Source organism: Pinus tabuliformis, chromosome 6 (genome assembly GCF_031772625.1).
Source record: "Pinus tabuliformis cultivar Carrire ecotype Pingquan chromosome 6, CPIR1, whole genome shotgun sequence".
NCBI lineage: Eukaryota > Viridiplantae > Streptophyta > Pinopsida > Pinales > Pinaceae > Pinus > Pinus tabuliformis.
Window position 1 is genome coordinate 819,113,242 of NC_142292.1, and position 20,588 is coordinate 819,133,829.

A 20,588-nucleotide genomic window follows, 5' to 3' on the forward strand; every position below is an offset into this window, starting at 1 on the left:
GTCTTGGATTCAACTAAAATGGCATGGCATTGACTCTAGGGCACTCAGATTGGCATATTTTTAGCTAGTCTCGTTTTTCTAACATGTAGATTTGACTAAAAGGACATGGTTTGAACTACATGGCACCCATATTGTCATAATTTTAGCCAAGTCTAATTTTTCTATTTAGTCTAAGTTTATGCATTGATAAAATTTCAAATCAAACGAGTTAATTGGATTTAATTTCCATTGACAAAATTTTGAAATAAAAAGGAGCGAGGTTCCAAAGTTTTGTGGTTATCTATGTAATAGTGGGAAATAAAACCAAAGCATGCACTGCCAAAATCCATTGAGAAGAGCTCGAAAATGTTTTAAATTCAATATAACTAAGACAATAAACATAATAAGGAAGTTAGAGCCAAAAAATCCTTGCGTTTCACATGAACTATGGAAAATAAACTGGAAAAGAGTCCATTTTTTTAAATTGATGAATCATGTAGAATGAAACTGCAATGCTTTGGATTTCAAAACCAAAAATTGTCCATCATGTGTTCGTTGTTGGGTGAAATGGCTAGGTTGGGGACTTGGTGGCAATTTTCCTCCTCATGGTGCCTCGTATCTTCTATGAATTTTTGGTGTCTTTTTTCTTGGCTTTTTAGGGTGGTCGGGTGATATTTTAAATTTTTGTGGTTTTAGTTTTTGGGATGGGGTGATAAGATAGAGTTTTTGTTTAGGTCTAGGTTTGATGTTCGATACTCTATATTATTTTTAATGTTGGTATTTTTTCTTACTGTTAAGTATTAATACTTTGGATAAGTAAGAGGTATGGGTTGTCTCCTCCTGAGACAACCTAGTGGTCGGCACAATGGGATGTTATTCCCTCCATTCAGTTTCAAATTCTATAGGGTGACATTTTTGACCCATTGTGATAAGGCTCAAGAAATCTTTTAAAGGCATTGTTCTTGGTAAAAAGTTGTGGTTGTTTATAACTTTTTAGCTTTGTGTTTGTAGTCAAAATTTAAGCAAATGAAATTGCAGCTTTATGATGGGAAAGACATTATTTCTTTCAATTAGTTTTGAATTTTTTGATTAAACCAACAAAGAAAAATTGGTATGTATTTTATTTGGGCATTGATTCCTAGCATTTTTATAGTAGTGACTATTCATCCATTTTCATTGATGAGAATATCAATTTGGAAGAATGGTTGACATTATATTTCTTTGGTGTTATTTTGAGTGTATCTATGACAAATGCATAAGTAAATGGGGATTAATGTTAAGATGGTACTTATGTGTAATTTTGGAAATAAAATTGATGATCCCAACATTTTTGTGGTTGTATTGTTCCCACTTGTTGAAGGGAGGTCTCCAATGGCCCCTTATCAAATGTGAGGTTTTCCTCTCCCTTACGAAAACATTGTAAGCCATAAGGGACACAGGGATGTGGGCTTTGGACCATGTATATGTGCATGCAAATGTTGATATATTGGAATGGGTTAATAAGTGGTTAAACTTTACTTTTTCCAACGATTTTGTTCTTCTTCTTCTTCACCACCCATGACAAATTTCAATCCGTAACAACATTTAGTCAAGAAAACATGTCAATACCTAATAGCATTTAGTCCAAAAAACATGTCAAGCCATGACAAATCTCAATCCCTAACAACATTTAGTACATAAAACATGTCAATTAACAAACCATACATGAAAAATCTCAAGTATGAATAGCTCTCACCATCGTTTGTAAATATGCCATAATGTTTATATTGTGTGTGCTACTCAAGCATGTTGCAGGAGAATAAATAAAAGTACATTCTGAAAACAATTTGTTGAAGGCAACGCCATGAGCTCCACCTTCAATTACAGATTTGTGTTTGTTGCTAAAATTGCAATTTTTCATTAATCAAGTTGCAAATATATTGAAAATATATACTAATTTACTTGAATTGTACAATTTTAACCATTAATATTTGTAATATTAAAAATGCTTCTTTTGAAATTTCTAATTAAATATTAGACAAAATCCATTAATGATTAAAAAAAAAGGGTTAAATATTTAAAATACACAAACGTAAGTATTAAATTTGAGTACAAAACAAAGCAATTATATAATTTTATAGAAATTAGACTTGAAAGTCTTTCTTATTTGGCAAAAAAAAGGTACATAGAGAGAGATTTAGTATTGGCATCATCTCATAGCACTCGATAATCATGACAGAAAACATAGACTCATCCTTTTCATAAGGAGCTGATCAATCCAAGACTATCCCATTTAATGCATAATATTAGCCGCACAGTGCATTGTCAATACCCCAATCAGTGAAGAAAACACGTGAATTAACAAACCAGCCATGAGAACTGTCAATACCTAACAGCAATATTTAGTCCAGAAAACATGTTAAGCCATGACAAATCTCTATCCCTAACAGCGTTAACATGTCATGACAAATCTCAAGTATGAATGGCTCTCATGACCATCGTTTGTAGTAAATATAATTCCATAATGTTTACATTGTGTGTGCTACTAGAGCCTGTTACAGGAGAATACTAAATGAAAGTACTTACGCCATGAGCTCCACCTTGAAGTAAGTAATTAAGGGCCCCCTCATTGCCACTTCAGGGAGGCCAAAAATGTAACATGCACAAACAATACAATATAGATATAATTTCTCTCTCTGGGCAGCCGAGACCACCTTTTCTATCGGCTGTATAATTTCCTTGAAACAACATTGTAAAGAAGGAGAAGAAAAGCACATGTACCAACAATTCTAAATGAATAGAGAGCCGTTGTGAGGCCGAGAGCACCGGCTTCTCCCTCCTGTCTAAATAATCCCCGGACAAATGGGAATAGATTGAACAGGATCCAAGTCACACACAAGAGTTCACCGGTCACTAATATGTTTCCGTGAAGCATGGAATTTATATCCAGACCGTTAATCAATCCCCATATGTTGAACAACGCATAGACTGCTGGGATGATGAATATAAAAGAATCATAATCAAAACTAAAATCTTCCCCTGCTGTACTTTCACTTGCAGAAGCATTGTCGCTGTCATCATGAAGTGACTTTGGAGAGATCAAGAATGTTTCTTCCTTGAGACCTAACAGGTTGAGCAAAACCTCAAAAGTTGCAACCACGTCAGAAGTGAGTATGACGATCATCCACATGCGCATGTTGTTCCACCACTGTCTCCGATACATGCCTAACCATTTGCTCTAACCAAGCTCAATATGTAATTGCAGCCAAAGATAAGGATGAAGGGAATGAATTCCACTGTTAATACCTGCAATGGGCTATTCCCCAATTTTAGTATCTGATAATCAAAACTGGGTTTCATAGCTGGTATAGAAATAGTTCATGCGCATAACAATTGCCCCTGTAATTTCATGATAATGGAAATTTAAACGCAGCTAAATCAAAAGAACTTAACAAGGAATATATTGAGTAAGGTAAACATTACCTTAGGAATGAAATGTTTGCCAAGGATCAAACTGGCTGCGGGAAGAAGTCCATAAACCATAAGTGGCATGGAGTAAAGAGCATGGGAACAAATATGGATATAAACAAGTCTCTGCAGGAAATTCAAGTTTGCATATCCCCCAAATAGTGGGTAGTTTTTGCTGAGGAAAACTTCTAACATTCCTTTAGACCACCTTTTCTTTTGCTCGAAGACATCTACCAATTTTGATGGAGCAGTGCCTATGAAAGCTGGGTTGTGAGGACAGCAATACACTGATCTCCACCCTTTGCGGTGCATCTTGTATCCTGTCAATATATCCTCAGTGCATGATCCATACATCCATCCCACCTGCAAAACAAATAGAAATATGTAGAAGTTGTAGTCAGTTGATTATTTTTATGATTATTTTGGCGTTTAACTGCTGTAAGTTTCTTCAGAATTAGAAGAAAACACAAAATTGACCCATGGGCTGGGCCATCTTAAGAGCGATGTGATGTTCTTTGGTCAGAAACCGTGAGTCCTACCTCTTCACCCCATTTAGTATTGACCTCATAGTTGGGACTGATCAACTGCAGAATGTCCTGGGTTGAATAGTTTAAAGATTCTGTACTACTTGCACCACCGCCAATGGCATGCACAACTGATGCAAGAAAAGTTGGGCTCTGATCACCAAACATTTCAGTCAAGGTTTCGTATGATATTTTAGACTTCTGAACTTGATGAAACCCTGAAAATTAAATTTCATTTCATGTTAAAAATAACAACCATCAAACAAACAAAGTCGATCTAGACTCGATGATCAAGAGAAAGAGAAAGAAAGTGACTTTTAACAATAGTAGTGAAAACGTGTATAATTATATAAAGATTCTATTGAAGAGGGAGGATTGAATTTGAAAGAAATAGTGCGATAATGTAGTGGCAACCCAACCTGTTGGTCCATTGGATGTCGGGAATTTTTGGTTATTCCAAACAAAATACAGTGGAAAAATCCTCTGTTTCCACTGTTGAGAATTTTCTGATAAATTCTGAAACAACAGAAATATGAACAGAGAGTAATACTCTGTTTTCTGATAATTCAAAAACACAAAAATCTGAGCATAAAATAATACTCTACTTTGCCTCAGGATCAAAAACTGATCAAAATAATACTCTGTTTTTGACACAGAAAAATACTCTGTTTTTAACTCAGAAAAATAGAAAAATTTGTTCTCTGGAAACGGTGTTGCAGCAACACAGTTTTTTTCAGTTGCTGTAACTTGTGTTGCAGCAACGTAAATTTTTGACGTCAAGTATTTTTTTTAGTTACGGTGTAACAGCAACAGAGATTTTTGACGTCAAGTATTTTTCGACTTACGGTGTAACAGCAACAGGCAAAAAGAAACTTCTATTTATAAAAATAAACTAAGTGCTAAAACTAAGTCTTCCTCACATAGAGGGATCTTCATAAAAGATTATGCTTAAGAGCATCTTCCTCTTGACAGAGGGATTACAACAGGAACGCTTCAGTTCCAAAAACATCTATCTCAGAAAATTTCAGCACTGCTGTGCAATACAAAAAAAAACTCTCTTGTTCTACACTGCGGTGTGTTACAAAAGGACTTTCAATCTATTTCCTCTGTTTTCTACTTCTGTTTCTATTTCTATTTATAGTGCGGGAAAGGGTCTTCACCGCCTTAACTTGCTGATGAAGTCTCTGCTGCTCATGATTAACAGATTTGATCTTTTGCTGTATTTCTTGAGTCGGTGGCGATGAAATCTATGACTGATAAATGCTACGTCGGCTCGAGGCTGGTTCTTTTCTCTTTTAGCCATTCTGCTCATTAATATGGTTGTTAAGAAGTAATGATGTAGTGCTGTATCTGATCTTCATCCTTCGGGAACTCAAAAATAATTAAAGAGTGAAAAGATGGTAATGGCGGTGATTTAAAAGATCGGGAAAAAATGTGGGGCGCCGGATCACGACAAATGAATAAAGTAGCTGCTGCTGTTCTGTTCACTGCAGTTGAAATTATAATTTCAACACTCCCCTTTAATTTCAACTGCTGGGTTATCAGTCATACCCAGAAGTTTCCTTAAAAACTCAAAACTTTTCTGATCCAATGGCTTTGTCAGAATATCTGCAACCTGTTCCTGAGTCCTGCAATGTTGTAAAATGATTTCTCCATTGTTCACCAATTCTCTGATATAGTGAAACTTTGTGTCTATGTGTTTCGTTCTCTTGTGGAATACAGAGTTCTTGGATAATGCAATAGCTGAGCTATTGTCACAAAAAATAATTGTTGCTGTTGTTTGCTCATGGCATAGACTTCTCAACATTCTCCTCATCCAAACCGCTTGACATGCTGCTGCTGTAGCTGCCACATACTCTACTTCTGTTGTAGACAATGCCACAATTGGCTGTTTCTTGGAAGCCCATGAAATGGCTCCTGAACCTATGTGAAAAATGTAACCAGATGTGCTTTTCCGGTCATCTACACTTCCAGCCCAATCACTATCTGTGTATCCAACTAAATCTGAACATTCTGAAACAGTATAAAATATGCCATACCTTTTTGTACCTTTAACATACCTCAGAATTCTCTTTGTTGCCTACCAATGTGTTTCTTTTGGCTTCTCCATGAATCTGGAAATTAAACTAACAGCATACATTATGTCTGGCCTAGTTGCAGTTAAATACATAAGGCTGCCAACTATGCTCTTGTACACACTAGGGTCAAAATCTTTGCTGCTGTCTTCTTTGCTGAGTTTTAATCCCATCACTGTGGGAGTGATTGCTGCCTTGCTGTCCTGCATGTTAAATCTGCTCAACATTTCATTTACATATTTTGCCTGTGAAATAAAAATTCCATTTCATTTTGATCTACTTCTATTCCTAAGAAGTATCTCAGCAAACCCATGTCAGTCATCTCAAATTCTTCTTTCATGACTGATTTGAAATTTTTAATGAGGTAATCATCATTACCTGTAAAAATCACATCATCAACATATAACACAACAATTAAAATTTTACAGTCCTTTTCTTTGATGTAAACAGTGGGTTCTCCCTCACACTTCTCAAATCCGTTCTCCAGTAGATAGGAATCTATCCTACTGTACCATGCTCTTGGCGCTTGCTTTAGCCCATAAAGAGCTTTCTTCAATCTGCAGACTTTGTGCTCTTGGCCTTTCTTCTCATAGCCTAGAGGTTGCTCGATGTAAACCTCTTCCATTAATACTCCATTCAAGAATGCTGACTTCACGTCCATTTGGTAAACTTTCCATTTGTTTTGTGCTGCTATGGACAACACTGCTCTTACTGTTTCCATTCTTGCAACTGGTGTGAAAGTCTCCTCATAATCTCTTCCATACTGCTGCTTGTATCCCTTGACAACAAGTCTTGCCTTATGCCTTTCTATCTTGCTTTCAGCATTACTCTTGGTCTTGTAGACCCATTTAACTCCAATGACTTCTTTACCTTTTGGTAGCTCAACTATATCCCATGTCTTATTTCTTTCTATTGCATTCATCTCCTCGTCCATAGCTTCTATCCATTTCTTATCTTTAATTGCATCTTCGAAATGAACAGGGTCATCAACGTGACAATACAAAGCAAACATGGAATTCATTCCTTCATCATAAATATCACTTAAATTTCTGAATTTCTTACCTCTTTCATTCGGTGTGCAAGTGCTTGTAGATGCACTTGAATTTCCTCCTTGTGGTGTGCTTGGAGAAGCACTCTCATTTCTCCTCAAGGGTGTCTCTTGCTGTTATGTTGTTGGCGCTGCTGTTTGGGGATGTGTTTCAGCCAACTCCTCATCTTCATCATTATGAGACAAACAGTTTTTAACATTAACTGTTTTCTCTATGCTTCCATCCCAAGCTTCCTCTTCAATAAATTGAACATCTCTGCTCACAAAAAACTTCTTGGTGGATGGGATATATAACCTGTAAGCTTTGGATTCTTCACTGTATCCAATGAAAATACATTTCTCCCCTTTGCTGTCCAATTTCTTCCTTAGCTGATCTGGAATGTGTGCATAAACCACACAACCAAAAACTTTCATGTGGGTGACTCCTTGCTTTCTCCTACTCCATGCTTCTTCTGTTACTTTGTTCATCACTGCTTTTGTAGGACATCTATTCAAAATATATACTGCACAGTGTACAGCTTCAGCCCAATAATCATTTGGCAAATGCTTTGCCTTCAACATGCTCCTCGCCATATCCATGATTGTTCTGTTTTTCCTTTCAGCAACTCCATTTTGCTGCGGGGTGTACCTTGCTGTAAATTGCTTATGAATTCCATTTTCTCTGCAAAAACGTAAAAATTCTTTGGGGATATACTCACCTCCTCTGTCAGTTCTCAAAATCTTGATACGCAGCCCACTCTGATTTTCTACAAGTGCTTTGAAATTTTGAAATATTTCAAACACTTCACTCTTATTCTTCAGAAAATAAACCCAAGTCTTTCTAGTAAAGTCATCAATAAATGTTAGAAAATATTGGCTGCCTGCAAGTGATGGAGCCTGCATCGGTCCACATAAATCTGAGTGGAAAATTTCTAAAGGTGCTTTTGCCCTTATGCTTTTCCCAGTTGGAAAACTTTCTCTGTGTTGTTTTCCCAATATACAACCTTCACAAAGGCTGTCTGGATTTTCTATCAATGGTAATCCTCTTACCATTCCTCTTCTACTCAACAAATTAAGACCTCCAAAGTTGAGATGTCCAAATCTCAAATGCCACAACCAATTTTCATCCTTTGGTACACTTTGGAGAGCCTCTTGTGTCACTGCTGCAACTACTTCTTTATTTTTCAAATCTGCTTTTATTCTGAGAGTGAACATCCTGTTCCTTGTCATCTTCACTTCAGCAATACAATGTTTGCTGGGTAATCTGTCCATGATGGTGCATACATCATTCTTAAAGAAAACATTGTAACCCTTCTGAACAAGCTGTCCAATACTCAAGAGATTACACTTCATTCCAGGAACATAATAGACATCTGCTATGGTTTTCTTTTCACCTTTCTTTGTAAATATTTTAACTTCTCCTTTTCCCATAACAGAAATTTTACTATCAGTCCCAAGTGTGACTTGTGACTGCACACTCTGATCTAAAACAGAAAACAGGGCTATGTTTCCTGTCATATGGTTGCTGCAACCAGAATCTAGAAACCATATATCTTCACTGTTTGTTTCAGCCATATTACAAACTAGCAACACATTATCTTGACTGATATTTTCTCTAGTGATATTTGCACTAGATCTATTACTCATATCATGCTGCTTCTTCCTACATTAATTTGCATAGTGCCCATATTTTTTACAATAATAACATTGGACATTGGATTTTTCATACCTTTGTCCTTGAGCATGATGTTGTCCACTTTTTTGACTGCTGCCATGGCCTTGGTTCTGATTTGGATTGCTGCCTCTTCCTTGAACGTTTGCTGGACTGTTTCTTCTGCCTCTGTATTGGGTTCTGCCTCTTCCTCTCTTGTTTCCTCTGGCTTGACCTCTTCCTCTTCCAAATGACATCTGGGTCTTGAAGGCTTGCTCTAGAGATGAGTTTTCATTTCTACTCAACCTCTGCTCATGTGTTATCAGTGATGCATAAAGTTCATCAACTGAAAAATTTGAGAGATCCTTTGTCTCTTCTATGGTGGTGACAATCACATCAAACTTTGAGGGTAGGCACCTCAATAGTTTTTCCACAATCCTCCTTTCTTCAAGAGTTTCTCCATGAGACCTTATCTGTGTGACCAAACCAATTGCTTGTGTGAAGAATGAGTCAATATTGTCTGACTCCTTCATACGCAGGTTCTCAAAATCAATCCTCAGCAACTGTAGTTTTGTTGTCTTCACTTTCTCCATGCCTTGATAGGCTGTCTTGAGAGTTTGCCATGCTTCTCTGGATGTCTTGGCTGCTGCTATCCTCGGAAACACACTCTCATGCACTGCTTGATATAAAAGTACAAAGGCTTTTGAGTCCTTCTTCTTATTTCTCTTCAACAGCTCTTTCTCTGCCTGAGTTAATCCAATAAACTCTTCTTCATTTGCTGGTTCTTCAAATCCATATTCAACTAGTTCCCATAAATCTTGTGAGGCAAACAGGGCTCTCATGGTTATTGCCCAGTAGTCATAATTTTTCCCATTGAACTGTGGGAGCTGGGTACTAAACATACCCACGTTGGTGCTGGCCATTCTTGCAATACTTGACTGTAAGAAAAATCACTTAATTGTCTTCAGCAACTACACAAAAAACTAATCTGAAAAATACCTTGACAGCGTTTTCGCTCTGCTGGATAATCTGCTACAGCAACAAATCTTCTTTCAGCTTCTTTGATGTCTTCAAAGAGCCTGGACAAGCTCTGATACCATGTCGGGAATTTCTGGTTATTCCAAACAAAATACAGTGGAAAAATCCTCTGTTTCCACTGTTGAGAATTTTCTGATAAATTCCGAAACAACAAAAATATGAACAGAGAGTAATACTCTGTTTTCTGATAATTCAAAAACACAAAAAACTGAGCATAAAATAATACTCTACTTTGCCTCAGGATCAAAAACTGATCAAAATAATACTCTGTTTTTGACATAGAAAAATACTCTGTTTTTAACTCAGAAAAACAGAAAAATTCGTTCTCTGGAAACGGTGTTGCAACAACACAGTTTTTTTCAGTTGCTGTAACTTGTGTTGCAGCAACGCTGTTCGTGGTGTTGCAGCAACGTAAATTTTTGACGTCAAGTATTTTTTTTAGTTACGGTGTAACAGCAACAGGGATTTTTGACGTCAAGTATTTTTCGACTTACGGTGTAACAGCAACAGGCAAAAAGAAACTTCTATTTATAAAAATAAACTAAGTGCTAAAACTAAGTCTTCCTCACATAGAGGGATCTTCATAAAAGATTATGCTTAAGAGCATCTTCCTCTTGACAGAGGGATTACAACAGGAACGCTTCAGTTCCAAAAACATCTATCTCAGAAAATTTCAGCACTGCTGTGCAATACAAAAAAAAACTCTCTTGTTCTACACTGCGGTGTGTTACAAAAGGACTTTCAATCTATTTCCCCTGTTTTCTACTTCTGTTTCTGTTTTTATTTATAATGCGAGAAAGGGTCTTCACTGCCTTAACTTGCTGATGAAGTCTCTGCTGCTCATGATTAACAGATTTGATCTTTTGTTGTATTTCTTGAGTCGGTGGCAATGAAATCTATGACTGATAAATGCTACGTCGGCTCGAGGCTGGTTCTTTTCTCTTTCAGCCGTTCTGCTCATTAATATGGTTGTTAAGAAGTAATGATGTAGTGCTGTATCTGATCTTCATCCTTCGGGAACTCAAAAATAATTAAAGAGTGAAAAGATGGTAATGGCGGTGATTTAAAAGATCGGGAAAAAATGTGGGGCGCCGGATCACGACAAATGAATAAAGTAGTTGCTGCTGTTCTGTTCACTGCAGTTGAAATTATAATTTCAACATTGGAATGGTGTGACCTTGGTTTACTTCCAAAAAGAGCTTTTCTCCTGTGAACACAACCAGTGCCGAAGTAAATAGGGCCCTGAAGCCCATCTAATCCTCTTATGAGCACCTGCAATAATCATGTGCATTACAATATCTCAATCAATATTTATTTAGTGTTACAGTTAGAAAGATGGAAATTTTAATTTGTAGCCAAGGGTTTTATGATGAGGAAGGTTAAAATTTGTAGCCAAGGGTTTTGAACCATTTTCAGGTTGGTGGGATCCAGCGGGTGTCATCCCTTGAGATAACCTTTCAGGCTTCAAGCACCTTGTTGGATTAGTGAGTTGAACTTTGAGGTTTCACATAATGATGATGCATAGAGGCAGTTACATGTAACGCACAAATTTTTTCCCTCACTATTGACGGCTTGCTTGAGGCCAGGTGTATGTTCCAGGCTATTTTGGTGCGACAATTACCCCTATCATGGAGTTCGTGTGAAGTAACATTGGCCCTTTTCTAGAAGTTGACATTTTATGGGTGGTGGAGTTTGACAAAAGCAGACCATTGGTAAATCTTCCTACCTAATGATGAAGCATGGATAACAAAAAGAAGGTTTTAGTTGGCTTTGTCTCACATGGAGGCACTAAATATGAAGTGAGCAATTTTATTATTATTATTAATTAATGCGTAATTTCGAACACTCAGAGCTCAAATGCACACTAATTGTTTGCCCACACCCTAGACTGGTTTGGGAGATGGGGTGGCAACGGACTTGGCACCACACGAAATGTCCTCAATCCTAGGGACATAAGTAATTCACCAAACACTTGAGTTATAAGGTACCCTTCATGCCTCCAGTAAGAGTATTCATTGCCTCTCTTAGTTGTTGAACCAATGTACTATAACTTAATTGTAACTAAAGATATGTGTGAGCTCAAAAATGTGACATAGCATTGATGATTTTCAAAATGCCTATATGCAAACCACGATAGTGGCAAAGGAGGCCAAATATCCGATTTGCATTGGGTAGAGATGTCATAGTGTGCATCCCATCAACAAACCATGGACATTATTCAGTGTTCAGCACATATCGAGCACAAAGTGAGTAATTTGTTGTGTGGAACAATTCTGTAAGGCATCTCATTGAAAGGATCTAGATAACACCATTTGAAAGAGGGCATTTTTGGACAGATTGGCAGGTAGCTTGTATGTTTGATCTTTCAATCATGCTGCACCCCACAGATTGTGTTTATGAGCTAACCTAATCAACTTCATTGTTGCTTAGATTCTTCAAAAGCTAACAGACTTGTCTTTCTGACATGGCCACTCTGTTCTTGTAGTATTCTTAACAGTTTCTATATAGAGAAGTAGACATGCATTGCTAAATTGTATGTTTAAAGTTCCAAATATGAGTGCTTTTGTGAGAGGTTTTGTTGTTTTTTTATTTCTTGTTTGCACCAACTTTTATGTTTTCCATTATTATCATTTTGGCAGTTTTTCTATTATGGAGGTTTTGCCACAACCTAGAGAGTTAGGATGCTGCATTGAAAGGGATCCTTACTTATGGTTAAAAGTTAATTAATATTTGGTGTTAGGTGATAGAATGGAAAATATAGTGTGGATATTGACAGTTCAGAGACCAGGCTGAAATAGAACCGAAATTTCTGTACAAAGTCTACAACTAGAGACAGAGCAACATCTCTTGTACAAAAGGGAACTCCTTGGTTGCTTTCTCTTCATAGTGCAACTAAGCACAGAACTCTGCACTCCAAATAAACAACATCTCAAATTATTCAATTTCAAATCGTGTACCATTATTCTATTGCCAATTTGGTCAATTTTCGAGGTCGCTGGTTCCAAATTGATACTATTTCACTTTCTTCCTTAATCTGCGTCTGGAGTTGGTCCTTATCTAACTTGGTCTAATTGATATGATTTGGTATTGAGTTGTTATCATAATTTCTATTCATAGTGCAATTAAGCACAAGATTTTGCACTTGATATGATTTGGTACTGAGTTCTTATCATACTTTCTGTCCATAATGCAATTAAGCACATGATTTTTTACTCCTAATAAACATTAGTTCACAGTTTAAAGATTCTAGTTGTGTTATGTCATTTTATTTTCACATGGCCAATTTTCAAGCTAGTTTGTTCCAGAATTACCCAAATTTCACTTTCTTTTTCAATCTGCATTTGGATTTGGTCCTTATGTAACATGGTCTAATTGATATGATATGTTGAGTTCTTATTGTACTTCAATCTAATGGTCGATTTGAATTTATGAATAGATAACGTATGAACTGAATTTGTTTGGTCATTAGGTTGACATTTTTTATGTCACTTGAAGAATCATTTTTCTTTTTTTCTGCGCATTTGAACTACCAAAACTGAAGTCCTATGATTCTTGGATCTTGGAGGTGTAAAGCGCGGAGTGGATAGATGGATTAATGTATGATCAATTTATTCATCTGAAACTACTGCCCTTGTCCTTTTGGACTCTTTCAGACGAGACCTCTTCCCACTTTTATGACCCTCTACTCTCACTAAAGGAGGTGTGGGTAGTGACTGTCGGAGGAATGCAAAGAGAGGAGGAGGAGTGGGTAGTGGCTGTTGGCCACTCACTGTGGAAAGCATTGTTGGCTAAAATTATTAAAGAATACAAATCTGTTCTACTAGTAGCTAAATTTTAGTTCAAACTTTGGCCATTAATTGTGGAAAGTATTAGTTAAAACATCTCAAACTATTTTTAATAATTTTTTAATTTTTTGAAAAGCCAAAATTTTAAATTTAGATTTAGATTTTATTAAAAAGATTTGCCTACATTTTCTAACCACGTCCTTTCTTCGAGTAATGTTTAAAATAATTCAGTTAGAAACTAAACAAAATATTGTTAGATTTATAAATTTTACTGTTTTTTTTTTTTTTTAAATTAGCTATATATTTAGAAATGTCTTTTATTAATAATTATATATTTAAATTAATATATTTTTTGTTTTTCATAAATATTAAAAATTATTTATATATTTCATTTTAATTAAAATTTAATAACATTATCTTCAAGTAGTTATACATTACCACAAAGAGCAATAACATATCCAATGATGTCATGGCCTCTGATTGTTGATTTAGGGAAAGCTACTGTTGAAAGAGCACTCAACATCCAATATTTTAGAACACCAACAACTCTAACATTGACTACTCCATTTCTATCAATGATGATCAAAATGGAGAAGTTCAGTGCCATTGCACAAAGAGCATTTGATAAAAAATTCCAAAAACCGAACTGCAACTCCTGAACCTCCAACACAAACTATTTGAAGTCAGGGTTAATAAGAGACACTAAAGTGGGACTACTATACAAAAATCCTTACTTTTTCTCGAGCGTTAATGTATTTACAAGTTCATATGAATTTCAGGCACTAAAGGAAACCTGACTGTTGCAGTTGGTGACCACTGTGCATGTCCTTCAAAACAATAACATCATCATCTAGAAACAACACACATCTCAGTAAAATAAATGCATAATTGATACAACATGGAAATATACTTAAGATTCCTAAACTTCATAAATTAGGAGCATCCTTTGTTGTATTCTCCAACTTATTCTTGAACTAAAACTTTTGCAAGTTAGCGGACTTGAGTAGCCGCAAAAACGAAACATAAGAAGAATTCAAGAACTTGTAATCCTCAACATGTGATACATCTCAACATGTGATACATTTAGTGAGTGAAACCAGACCTTTATCAATATGCTTTTCTGATGTGATATCTATTCCTCCATTAACATCATAGGCATGCAATGGATGCTCTTTGGGATGGAATTAGTTGTAATTAACCTAGCAAAATCCCCCTACTTCTTGGCTCGAGTTAACTAGTTGTTCACAACAAATATTGTGCCCTTAAGCTTTTGGATCTTCCACTAGTAATCAAACGACTCCTTAGAGCTCACAATCAATTGTTTTGTGACCTTGATCCTTTCTTTCACCTCCTTCTCAAATTTCCTTACCATAGTATCTATGAAGATTCGTACCTGCTTCACTTTCTTTAGCTTAAGTCCTCATGCATATGTATCATATGCATTGACCAAGCTGAGGTGATCATTCACTTGCTTGAACAACATATCGAACCAGATTTTCAATGGATCTGATATGAGGGCAAGGAAGGTACCTTTATGGGTTCTTACAGGCTCCATGTCAAATTTTCTTATCAACGTGAATGAGAGATCGATGGCAATAACTTCAATGTTTTCATTTCTTGTGCAGTGACATCGAGGATGAGCTTGATGAAATAATATTTGCAACTACCAACGCCATTGTAGGCATCATAGTCGCTAGTGTATTGCATGTGGAGTGAGGAGACACTGAAGAAAGGGATAAGCCTGAATCTTTGGTCCAAAAATTCATCCCTAAGCATGCTCGTGATGGCCATGATATATATTTGATCGATGGCCACTATGGCCACCTCCACTATCATTACCGTGCGAAGCACATTGGAAATGCTTAGATCAATGCCCTTTAAATCAAAATTCATGGAATCCACTCCCAATTCTCAGATTTCCATGTGAGAACTTGATCCCAGGTCAAGCTCGTGAATAATTATAGTTTAATCATATTCCCATGTTGGTTTCCATGAAAATTTGAAGGATTCAGGCACCGAGATTTAGGGCCATAGCTCCTAGAAGTCAAGGTTTGTGGTTTCCCCTTTGATATAGCAATGACACAAAGAAAAGGGCTTAGGTTCCATGCCTTGGGATATAAGTCATCTCAAGACATTAGATAGCAAGGCATAGGCAAGGTGGTTGCTTCCTCGTATCACGAAAACCCAACATTAGTGCTCCTAGTTTATAGGCTTATATGTTGTCCATACCAATAGAGGCAGAGACCAAAACTTAGCTTATTTTTATGTGGGATGAGGGTGGAACCTAGAGAAATGGAAATTACCTCTCTGCTTATCTCCTGCTTCAGAGACCTTGCACATTATCACTTGCACTGAATGATACCAGTTGACTAATCCATCCATGGTTTTGTCCCTTCAGAACCTTGGCACAGTAGACCACCCAACGCCACAACCATTGTGATTGTTGCACATTACAAAGGGGAAGTCGATTAGGTGATGGCAAGTCTAATGTGATGTGGCAGGTGGGCCTCACTAGGATTGGGCCTTGATCCAAACATTTATGAGAAAAATCCCCATAGAAAACATTAAAGGGGAAGGTTTAGTCAATAAAATGACAAGTTTAAACCTACTATTGATGTGGTTACTAACATGCTAATATGTCCTTTACTTTATTGGAATGTGTGATTTATTTTTGTCCTAGATGTGTAAACAACATTAGATCGAAATACTTCATATCATCATGCTTAGTGTTGGAATGATAAGGTAATGAATTAGTATGTTTATGCTTAACATAACTAACAAATGTGTATGTGACAACACATAAGAAGATACAACTTGCAACATTAATTAAAGGAACCAACAATAGTATGGTACAACACAATATATATCAAAATCATCATGAACAAGAAGAAGAAAGTTCCCCTAATGGAGTATATGCTCTCAAGAGCTTGAGACTTGAGTTGAAGAATGTTATATTCAAAAGATCCAAGAAAAATCTCATAAGGTTGGGAAGAATAAAATGCTATTGAAATGTTTGGGTTGTGGAGAATAATACCTGATCTATAAATTCCATGACAAAAGCCAAAAGAAGGATAGCTCATGTAAACGCCAAACAAATGAATCAACAACTATAAATACTGAAGGAAGTAACTCAAAGAGGAAGAGAATGTTAGAAATTAATTAATGGAGCAATGAAATACATAAAATATTGTGGAAAGATAAAAACATAAATGCATAGAACAAGAGAGACACAGATATACGTGGTTCACCCAATTTGAGCTACTTGCATGGAGAAACAACCAGTCCTTTCTTTTATATTATACAACAAAATGAAGAGATACAACCTATAACAGATCCGGTGTAATTTCCTTTTCACTCTCACACAAACTCATCTCTCTTTCTCACTTAGAATAATTATCCACATCCGCAATAAAATTCCCTCATATAAACTAAGGGGTTTCCTTCTAGGGAAAAAAAACCTAAATTAAACATAACTTCTACCGTCATATCATCTACCTAATGAACGAACCATATTGACGACGAAATTAAAATATTTTACAAGGAAATTTTCATATATTTTTAGCTTCGAGGGGCTGCTCCAGAACCCCTACCGGGGGGGGATCCAAACATGTAGCACCCTTCCCCCTCTCACCTCCCTCCCCCCCTTGGACCCCTAGATAGCAATAGTGGGGGGGAAAGCTCCTCCCACACCCCTCCGTCAGGGATTTGGATTCAAACACAACTAAAACAAGACCTTTGAATCAAGAAGATAATCGGGCTCCACATCCAACAATCTCCCACTTGGAGACTCATTATATCAACTCCATCGTTGCTTCACTTGTTGGACAATGCTTCCACTTTGGAACTGGTTGTTTCTCATCTTCATCATCATTCTTGAAGGCCAATTGAAAATGGAAAACAACTCAATTTCTCCATGGTTACAACCTTTGTCAACATATCTGCAGGATTCTGGCTAGTGTGTATCTTTTCCCTCTTCAACTGTGCATCATCCAAAACTAACCATATGAAATGATACTTGATCTGTATATGTTTAGTCTTAGAATGAAAGGTTGAATTCTTTGCGAGATGAATGACACTCTCGCTTTCACTATTTAACATGCCCATCTCTTGCTTCTTTCCCAAGTCATCCATAAGCCTTTCTAACCACCATCTGTTGTGTCTGCCACAACTACTGCTACGCGAGAACGAATAATCACTTCGCTAGGATGAGTTCACAACAATTTTAAAAAATATCTGCATTTTAATTATAGAAAGGCACTAAAAATAAAATTAGCACCATGAAAAACCCCTAGGGCACTTCGGTTGTGTAGGGGTTACCCATGAGGCTTGTGATTTCAATAAATTCATGTCGGATTTTAGAGAAATTAGATTGAAAAAACTTCCAAAAAGTCTCACTAAAGACAACTCAGAATTTATTTTAATAAAGTATATTTGAAACGTTAAGAAAATATTTTATTTTATAAATTACAAAGTATTATACACTAATTTAGAATTAATCTTAATTTTATAAAATAACTTTAAACATTCAATTTTGAATATATATATATATATATATAGATATATATATAACTGTTTCTAATTGTGGAAAAAAACTATAAAAAACAATTACTTTTTAATATATTTTTGGATTAATTTTGTTCACAAATTTGAGTTAGTTTAATTTTTGAGGATTTTTTCATAGTATTAAATCTATTAATATATCGAAAAATATATTTAAAATAGAAAATATTAATTTTGTAAAAAAAATATTAATAAATTAAAAAAACCAAAACATAAAAGGATTAAATTTAGAGTAGACAACAAGTTAACAACCTACGATTCAATGGCATCTGGCAAGAGTGAAAGTCTGCCTCCCCTTACGGGCTACTAGAGATCATTCCACGTGGCATGGTTTTCCTTGAATAATGGTGATGAGGTAGTGAGTTTGACAAGTCACTTATGATAAGTTTTATCATTGTGTAAAAACAAATAAGTTAGAGGAGATATGTTGGTGTGCAACATATTACTAATTAGTAATTTAAACTAAATTGTTATGTAATTTATTTATTATTTTGTGTTTTGTTCTAGATCAAAAAATGAAGATATTAATTTGTACAAATTATTTTATGGGTAAGTTTCATTTTAAAGATTTAGGTTCAAAACTTGATGTCAAATATTTTGATAGTTGTGTTTGGGGTCAAAACTTTGTCAGCATGTTTTTAATGTCTCTAATGACATTATACACTTTGAGAGCTTTCCAACTACATGAATATCAGCTCAATGTATCAAAGTTCATAAGAAAAATTTATGTCCTTCACAAGTTGACCTATCTTGTTGACCACCATGGTACCAAGTGGATATAACTTGGATTTTTATTATACACATTGTTGTAACTGTAAAAGTTCATAATGTATTAGTTTGAAGTTTGAAGTATTTTTTTGCAACTATAAAAATCCATTTGTGTTAATAAGGAGTACCTTCCTCCCTTTCCACTCATTGTCCCCCCCTAGGTTTTTGAAACCATTGACTCACCTCCATCGATACTGTTCGATGATGTAAGCGGTGGGACCACCATGGGACAACAAAGCATCACATTTGACAATTGCAAAGATGAAGTGGGGAAAAGGTAAAGTATAAGATGTCTAGTTGGCATCCAAGTGGCACAAAAGTGTTGGTCCACGTCTCATATGCATAAGAACAACATCATCAATAATCAATAAGTGGGAATTAAGTTTTAATTTTAGAAATAAATTGGATTTGTCCAATCAGAATTTGTCGTGTGTCTCAATGTGATGTGATTGTAAATAATTGTGCATAAGTTTATTTCTTATTTTAATTGGTTGAGTATGCTATAGGAAAAACATATGGACATTTTAATTATCAGAAATGTATCATTGATAATAGCTATTTGTAAAAATTGTAATTATGTTTTTTTTCTTTTTCTTTCTTCATGGGAATGAGTACTCATTGTATGAAATCCACGTCCGGTCGCAAAAAATTACCTGAGAGATTCACAATGCTGTTCCATTCATGGAAATCTAGGATGTCAATTTTCTACTATCTATGCTCACCTAGATTACATCAAAATTCCCAAACTCATTGAATACCCTTACTGTACTAGAAGTATATATTCGGCAAAATAGAAACAAAATACATACACATTTAACACCAGCGACTACATAAATGCTTAATTAATACTATTTGCAAGGCGATTGAGGTCAATGTCTTGAGGAGGCTCCCCTATTGGGTTTGCTAGTTGATTGTTCTGAATTTGGAAATCCATAATAATGCTATTAAGAGCACCAATTTCATCCTCTAAGAATGCAATTCGCTACCATTGAGCCTCCATTAAATCTAGTGTGTTGCAATTAGAGACTCGCCGTTGATACAACATGACATATAGATTGTAAATTTCATAATTCATTATTGCATGTGTTTTCCTATTGATCCATAAACTGCTGTGGATATTCCACTCAACAATTTGTCACAATAGATTTGAGATTCTACACTATTTCAACTTTACTTAATTTCTAGATCCGTAGATTTTACTGTAATTAGTGCATGCATGTGAATATAAATTATGCAGAAAATTAGAGAATGAATAAAACAAGATCACACACACATAAGAAATAATATATTCTCTCTGGGAAACCCTTTCGGGAGAAAACCCAGCTGGAAGGTGAGGTCGCTTCGCTCTCTTTCTCTATTTGGAAATATGGCTGCAGGTACAAAGAAGTAATGTTTGTGGCCCGTGGGCTGCTACAATGCACAGATCCTCTTTGTGTACTCTACCTCCTATCTCTCTTGGTTATGTTTTCTCAACTATGGAACAAAATACTCTTGAAAGAATGGAATCCCTCTTCCTCCTAGTGGCCCGGTTATAACACAGCCTGATAGCCTACTAGTGGTTAAGTTTGACTACATCATCTCTTAACTAGAGTTATAAAATAGACTCTTCTAGAGTTTTTGACATCACAAACACATGGTTAGCCCCTTTTCCATAAATAATGGGGGCTGACATGACATCCTCCCAAATTATAGGCGTGAAAACATGAAGGCCAACTTCTGAGTGGCATAACTTTT

The 20,588-nt window shown here is 35.9% G+C and overlaps 1 protein-coding gene across 1 annotated transcript; it reads right to left on the minus strand.

The window, feature by feature from the left end:
• Positions 1-3,336: 3,336 nt before the first annotated feature.
• On the minus strand, positions 3,337-9,626 carry LOC149261330 (putative cellulose synthase A catalytic subunit 8 [UDP-forming]). The gene is made up of 4 exons (XM_089368514.1): positions 9,608-9,626; positions 3,966-4,168; positions 3,442-3,789; positions 3,337-3,357 (listed from the first exon to the last, which is right to left on the minus strand). Exons 1-4 carry the CDS (start codon positions 9,624-9,626, stop codon positions 3,337-3,339), a joined length of 591 nt encoding a protein of 196 aa, XP_089224640.1.
• Positions 9,627-20,588: the final 10,962 nt, after the last annotated feature.